The following is a 7,696-nucleotide window of genomic DNA, read 5'->3' as shown; positions in this document are numbered from 1 at the left end:
AGTTTGTTTCTGACTTTGAGGCTTGGGTTGAGGAAACCCCCAGTTTCTTAAAAGCTGCTATTGCCTCTGATGTTTCTATTTGTAACTGAATTTTTTTCTTCCCTTTTATTAATATTATGAAGCAGAGTTTCTCATCAAAAAAATAAAAATAAATGAGAAATATTACTCCTTAACTTGCCCCTGCCTTTTTTACCCTTTTTTGACTAATTACAATGCTTTATACATTGAAGCAATTATCATATATCCTTAAATACATTAATTTCTTTCCATTTAAACAAATTTATTTAGTTTAATTTCCTATTTGTGATAAAGGAAATTTTCGTTTTAATGCATTTTCAACCAAATTTGTAGCTTTGGTTTCTAATTTCTACTATAATTAATTAATATTTTTTAAATTTCACTTATTTCTATTTCAAATTGTTCTCTTCTTTTTCTTTTTCTTTTTGGAAGAGAAAAGATTGAATATTATTATTGAGTAAAACCCACAGAAATACAACGTTAAAAAAATAGTAAGAGTATGAGAAGCTTTCAACAAGGCTTAGAAAGCTTACAAAAGCCATAACTAAGGTAAGCATGGCAACAAAACTTAGTAAATTGTTCTCTTTTTAATTGTTCATGTAAGAATTTTATGAGTTTTATATTCAAAGTTGAAAATCCGAAAATGAATCCAACCAACTGTGGCTGTGAATTTATTGATCAGAGTAAGTAAGGTTTAAAAAAAAAAATATTAATCGGTTGGGTTGGGTTGACCCGACCCTAACCTGAGAACCAAAATAAACCCGATTATTTGACTTGAGCTCGACCTAAGCATCCATCAGACCCATCCAAGATCTTTCGAGTTAGGTGGGTTGGGTCCATGCTTAGCCCTAGGACCATCACGGCCGGTTCGGAGGGCGGGGATATCCCAACCCTACTATCATTATGCCTTTGCAATGTTACTTTGCGCACTGTACTTGTCGGGTTAGAATCCTACTAACTTAACCATAGATTAATTGACCCAAAAAAGAAAAAAGAAAAAAAAAATTCTGATGGTATTGTTAAATGGCGGGCCCTTCATGGGCCGAAATAAATAAACCACCCGGCCCAAATCCAAACCCTAATATAAGGAGCTTTTGGCATCACTGTGAAGTGACAAAAAGAGAGGGTTAGGGCTTTTCCAAAAACCCCTTGATTCTTCTCAGAGCTTCTACACGCTCTCTTTCACTCTTTTGCTTTGCATTTTTGGTTGAGAGATCTGGTACAACCGTGAAGTGAAACAAAAAATGGCGCTCGCTTTCGACGAGTTCGGGAGGCCATTCATAATCATCAAAGAGCAAGAGCAGAAGACGAGGCTGAGAGGACTCGAAGCTCAGAAGGCCAACATTTCCGCTGGAAAAGCCATCGCTCGCATCCTCAAAACCTCGCTCGGTCCCAAAGGCATGGACAAGATGCTCCAGAGCCCCGACGGTGACGTCACCATCAGTACGTCTCTTTTTTTTTTTCTCTGAAATGAACTTTCTTTGTGGTTTTTTGTTTTTGATTTTGGTAAATTAGGGCTTTTTTTTGAAGTTTTGATTGGATATTAGTTTTTTTTTGGTTGATCTGTGTGGATCTGTGTGCTGTGTGTAGTAGTTAGAAGTAGTAAATAATTTGGAGCAAGTGTGTGCGTGTTGTGAACTTTGAAGCAATTGTGGAGGAAGGGATTTCATTTTTGATGCAACAGGGTTTGAGCGTTGTGGGTTTGAGTAGTTCGTTTAATATTCTATTTGAGTAACACTTCTTCAAACATTGTAAATGTAATTGTTGAATGAAGAATGCTATAAAATGTTTATTAATCCAATTATGAGACTGCTGAGAGTGTACTCTTTAGAGTTGCTAAATGGGGTTTAATAATGGACTTGAGAGAAAAAAAGAGCAGGATCATAGGCATTGTGATTTGTGAAATGGGTATTTCGTAATGGTTTCCTTTTTTTTATTTTTATTTTATTTATTTATTTATTGTGTTGCACTTAATGATGTAGAAATGAAAAAAAATGAAAAATTGTGGATAATAAAGAAATAAACTTTGTAAATGTAATTGTTGAATGAAGACAGTTATAAAGTGTTTATTAATCCACTGATGAGATTGCTGAGAGTGTACTCTCTAGAGTTACTAAATGGGGTTCTTTAATCAAATTTAGAGAAAAAAAAGAGCAGGATCATAGGCATTGTGATTTGTGAAATGGGTATTTCGTAGTGGTTGCTTTTTTATTTTTATTTATTGTGTTGCACTTAATGATGTAGAAATGAAAAAAGAAAAATAAAAATTGTGGACAATAAAGAAATTAATTGTTGAATGAAGACAGTTATAAAGTCTTTATTAATCCACTTATGAGATTGCTGAGAGTGTACTCTCTAGAGTTACTAAATCGGGTTTAGTAATCGAATTGAGAGAAAAAAAGGTCTGGATCCTAGGCGTTGTGAAATGGGTGTTTCATATTTTTTTGGTTTTTTATTGTGTTACACTTAATGATGTAGAAATGAAATTTTTTTAATCTAAAAATATTCTGTTTGAGTAGTCCTACATTGTTAGCACCTTTTGCTTTTATTTTTTATTTAAAAAAAAAAATTGTGTTGATCCTTTGGTTTTTGAGTGTCTCTTACCTTTTTATTTTTCATGTTGTTAGCCAACGATGGTGCAACAATCTTGGAGCAGATGGATGTTGACAATCAAATTGCAAAGCTGATGGTTGAGTTATCTCGGAGTCAGGATTATGAGATTGGTGATGGCACCACTGGAGTTGTTGTCATGGCCGGTGCACTTTTAGAGCAGGCTGAGCTGCTTTTAGAACGTGGTATTCATCCCATTCGGATTGCAGAGGGTTATGAAATGGCTTCTAGGATAGCTTTTGAGCATATGGAGAAGATAGCTCAGAAGTTTGATTATGGAGTTTCAAATTTTGAGCCTTTGGTTCAAACCTGCATGACTACTTTATCCTCGAAGATGTAAGTTCCCTTTTCTCTCTCTCTCTCTCTCTCTCTCTCTCTCTATTGTGGTTCATTTCCACTCTTTATTGTTATCACTAGAGTAAGTTCATCACAATTTGGCTATTTGATAGTTCATGTCACTGTGGTGGCATGTGTAAATGGATATTGAGCTAAATTTTCATTATATTGTTGGCATTTGCCCGTTAGGTAAAAATTATTGATGGTGAAATGTAAACAATATCACGTATTTTCAGGTTTCTTTTTTTGTTTGTTTTTTATTTTTTATTTTTATATTAATCATATGTGCATATTGTGAGTCATTTTGACTCTGGTTCATTGTTTTCCAATCAAAATGTGATAAAAGCATTGCTATTATCTATGATGTCATTGAGTGTTGTCATATCTTGTGGTTCTGCCGCTGGTGTAGTGGTGTGTGAATTATATTTATTGTAATTCACTATATTATTCTTCTACAGTTGCCTGCAAATTGTGCCACTCAGGACTGTAATTTTTATAGTAATCATTAATTCATGATTGAATGGGCACAAGGCCATGAGCTTGAGCTGAAGTCCAGAATGTGGTTGCCTAGTCAAATTTACCTAGTCGTTGCCTTTAAAGTATTGTAAGTAGTTGTATAAATGCAGTCTGGACTCTGGTATGTTCTGTAATTCCCAAAGTGTTCCAGACCTACACTTGGTTGTGTTTATCTTCTGTTATTATTTATGGAAGGATGCTAAGTGAAACTTTGTGGGTGCCTAGTTGACTATGAAAGCAATTGAAAGAGCTCTTCCAGCTCTTATCATTCTAGATTGTGGAAACATTTAAAAAAAAATTTATTTATTTGAAAAAAAAAAAGCTTTCTACCTATCTAAAAAAAAGCTTTCTGACACTTTGGCATTCAAGGGAGAGTAATGATCTATTTAATGAAACCTTTGAAGAAGTGTATCTTTCCTGTGATATGTACTGTGCATATTAAACCTTCTTTGTTATATTGCAGTGTCAATCGATGCAAGCGCAATTTGGCTGAGATTGCTGTCAAAGCAGTTCTTGCTGTGGCTGATTTAGAGAGGAAGGATGTTAACTTAGATTTGATAAAAGTTGAGGGGAAAGTAGGGGGGAAGTTGGAGGATACTGAGCTAATCTACGGAATTTTGGTTGACAAGGATATGAGCCATCCACAGATGCCAAAGCAAATAGAAGATGCAAAAATTGCTATCTTGACTTGCCCCTTTGAGCCACCAAAGCCAAAGACTAAACATAAGGTTGACATTGATACGGTAGAAAAGTTCCAGAATTTACGGCAGCAAGAACACAAGTATTTTGATGATATGGTTCAACAATGCAAGGTGGGATAGCGCTATACTGTTTAATAGAATCTTTACCATTACTGTTATAAATATTTTTTTGACTGAAATTATGTTTTCTTTCTTATACCTTTGTAATGTTAGCTGGTTAAACTCTCTTTTTGACGTTTACTCTTCTTGGGTATATAACTTTCAGCTGCATAGTCTTTCTTCTGTGGCTGTTTTCTAGCAACCTCATTCATTTTGCCTAAAACTTTCTGTTATATTCCTTAGGCTGACTTCTGAGCTTACTTAGGTTTAATAATATACCAATCAAAGTGTTTCTTCTTTGTCTTTTGACACCATGTCTTCTAGATTTAACGGAATAGTTATTTATTGAGTTGCAGGATGTTGGTGCTACCTTGGTTATCTGCCAATGGGGTTTTGATGATGAAGCGAATCATTTATTGATGCACAGGAACTTGCCTGCTGTCAGATGGGTTGGTGGTGTGGAGTTAGAACTAATAGCAATAGCCACGGGTTTGTCTTGTTTTAGCTTTTCATGTCTTGATTTCGTGTATTTTTTTTTTTTTTGGATAGATTACTTGAAATTTTTTACGAAAGTTGTACTGTTTTTCCTTCTGTATGTCTCAGTGGAGTGATGGTATGTTTTTGTAGGTGGAAGAATTGTGCCAAGGTTCCAAGAGTTGACTCCTGAAAAGTTAGGAAAGGTACTTGTTGCTTCTTTATTGGTGTTGCTACTACTGCTCTTGCTCTGATAATATAATGTACAGCAAGATAGTTTTTTGTTTGCATAACAATAGTTTTTTGTTTGCATAACTAATGGGCATGATTGTATTGTTTTACTTATGTCGTAGTCTAAGTTCATAGACAAAGTTAAGGTTAGATGGTGACAATTCTGGAGAGACGATTCAGTATAAATAAATGGGTGAAACTTAAGGTATAGTTTCTTAGGTGCAGTACATTAGGTTCCCCAATTAAACTCGGACACATAGCCGCATTGAATTTACCTATCAAAAAAGAAAAGGTAACACTGTTTGTGCTGTATTGGTTAATGCAACCATGTGTGAAAATTTAAATGGAGAACCCAATCTACTACAACCTAAGAAATTGTACCTAAGTTTTGCCCTAAATAAATTTGAACACAACTAAAATTATTCTTAAATTATAGTGTGTTTCTTATTAAAAAACAACTTGCAATTTATGTTTCTTGCATTTTTCATGCTTTATGTAAGTTAATCTTCTTACTTTGCATCTCCATAATACAAGAAAATTTGGTTTGCATTTTTTAGATGGCTGGTTTGGTTTGAGAAAAATTGTTTGGCACTACAAAAGATTGAATGTTGTATATTGAACACTACTATTCCTAAATTGTAACTGTTGTCAGAAAAGTGTGTTTCTTATCAAACACAACTTGCAATTTATATCACTTACATTTTGCTTGATTTTATGTAAGTTAATCTTCTCACTTAGTGTCTCTATATAACAAAAGAAACTTTGATTTGCATTTAAAGGCTGGTTTGGTTCGAGAAAAAGCGTTTGGTACAACAAAAGATCGGATGCTATACATTGAACATTGTGCAAACTCAAGGGCTGTAACCATATTTATTCGTGGAGGTATGTCAATATTTCTGTTCTTATGACTTTTGCAATAATTGTTTTACTTATTATGTTTTCTTAATTGATTATGCTCTGATTCTATCCATATAAAGATAAACACTCTAAAATATAGCTTCGATCAGTTTATTATCAGTTAAAAAAAAAAAAAAAAAATCTTTTTATGGGTAATTTGCACATGCACCTGATGGGTTTTGAACCCAATATCTCAGCCTCCACCTACTCTTGTGAGAGGAGGAAGTGCCATTTGAGCCAGGGCTCATTGGTGCCTTTTAACTTGTTCAACTTGTTAGGATACTTCTGAATTAATTATTTGAGAATATTTTGGAAATATAAAGCTGAGGGAAACTGTAAAGGAATGTACTTCAAGGCATTTGATGATCTCATATCAAATTCTGGTGTTTGATGATGCGATAGGTAACAAAATGATGATAGAGGAGACAAAGCGCAGTATTCATGATGCCTTGTGTGTTGCTAGGAATCTCATTCGCAACAATAGAATTGTGTATGGTGGTGGCTCAGCTGAGATTTCTTGCTCAATTGCTGTGGAGGCAGCTGCAGATAGACACCCAGGAGTTGAGCAGGTAGGACTGTTTCTTTGATACTTATCCTTGCAATTAATTTTTAGACTGCTGAACATATTGTCCTTTCATCTGCAGTATGCCATCAGAGCATTTGCGGATGCTTTGGATGCTGTACCCATGGCACTTGCAGAGAATAGTGGCCTCCAACCCATTGAAACGCTATCTGCTGTGAAGTCGCAGCAAATCAAGGTATACATGACACGTTTATTATTTTTCATTCTGGCCTGATGGTTCTAATTTGCTCTCTTATCTTGTGCATTAGAAGTTAAAAGTGTTTTATTTATACCCGTGCAAAAAGGAATTGATTTCTAATCATTGTTTGGGATTTAATATGCAGGAGAACAATCCCTACTGTGGGATAGATTGCAATGATGTTGGCACTAACGACATGCGTGAGCAAAATGTGTTTGAGACTCTGATTGGGAAGCAGCAGCAGCTCCTGCTGGCAACTCAAGTTGTCAAGATGATTTTGAAAATTGACGACGTCATCTCACCTTCTGAATATTGATATGTCCGGGACTAAGATCTATAGTTCTGCTTCACTTGAGCTCATAGTATCTTGTTAGCTTGATTTTGTGTATTGAGTGACTCCGGAGACCATATGAAACACTGTTGCTTATAAATTTTGGAGTGCCTTTGATTGATATTGTAGTATGATTTCTCGTGTTTAATATGTTGTTGATTTTGTTGTTATCCTTTGAAATGAAAATGATGGCTATTTACCCTGTGATCTTAGGGTATCTTAAAATGCTTGGTAAACATTTTTAGTTGCAACATTGCCTACGTATCTTAACCCACATCTCTGTTGTGCCCACGCATCTGATGAATTCTAACTCACGTGGAGTGCCCCACTGGAAATGCTGCTTGAAAGAAGTGATTGTTCGGCTCGTCCATCAATAATGTAGTACTTCTAGTATTATTTCCTGCCCTAGTTCTAGCCACGACTTTTGCGTTCCTCTCTTGGCTTACATGTGGAGAGAGTTCAGTGATCATCCAAGGAGCCCCACGTCGTTGACATCAAAGGCCATCAATGACCCATCTGCTCTAAACGATTGGGGGACACATTGGGAATGAGGAACCTGTTATTTATGGGTCCTCACTGTTAATAACTAAGCATGTCTACTGAGAGAGAGACAAGGCTCCAATTGCTTGCTGAGAAATAGTTTGTCCTTCGCTCTGCCTGGTTCATTTCTTATCATGGTTATTATTGTTGGGCCCTTCCATTTTTCACTTTTGGGATGGATC

The 7,696-nt window shown here is 35.4% G+C and overlaps 1 protein-coding gene across 1 annotated transcript; it reads left to right on the top strand.

The window, feature by feature from the left end:
- Window positions 1-1,128: 1,128 nt before the first annotated feature.
- Window positions 1,129-7,181, top strand: LOC115982363 (T-complex protein 1 subunit epsilon). The gene is made up of 9 exons (XM_031104938.1): window positions 1,129-1,461; window positions 2,646-2,964; window positions 3,944-4,292; window positions 4,637-4,769; window positions 4,908-4,960; window positions 5,765-5,867; window positions 6,285-6,451; window positions 6,527-6,640; window positions 6,789-7,181. The coding sequence occupies exons 1-9, from the start codon at window positions 1,263-1,265 to the stop codon at window positions 6,957-6,959; spliced, it is 1,608 nt and encodes a 535-aa protein (XP_030960798.1). The 5' UTR covers window positions 1,129-1,262; the 3' UTR covers window positions 6,960-7,181.
- Window positions 7,182-7,696: the final 515 nt, after the last annotated feature.

Source organism: Quercus lobata, chromosome 3 (assembly GCF_001633185.2).
Source record: "Quercus lobata isolate SW786 chromosome 3, ValleyOak3.0 Primary Assembly, whole genome shotgun sequence".
Lineage (NCBI taxonomy): Eukaryota > Viridiplantae > Streptophyta > Magnoliopsida > Fagales > Fagaceae > Quercus > Quercus lobata.
The sequence above is the reverse complement of the archived record's forward strand: the minus strand, read 5'-3'. Positions and strand labels throughout refer to the sequence as shown.

Bases quoted from the DNA above. Each gene is read 5' to 3' on its own strand.
- LOC115982363 (XM_031104938.1), top strand. From the start codon at position 1,263: ATGGCGCTCGCTTTCGACGAGTTCGGGAGGCCATTCATAATCATCAAA. The intron at 4,961-5,764 runs GTACTTGTTGCT...TTGCATTTAAAG, and splicing joins CTCCTGAAAAGTTAGGAAAG to GCTGGTTTGGTTCGAGAAAA. The intron at 6,452-6,526 runs GTAGGACTGTTT...TTTCATCTGCAG, and splicing joins GACACCCAGGAGTTGAGCAG to TATGCCATCAGAGCATTTGC.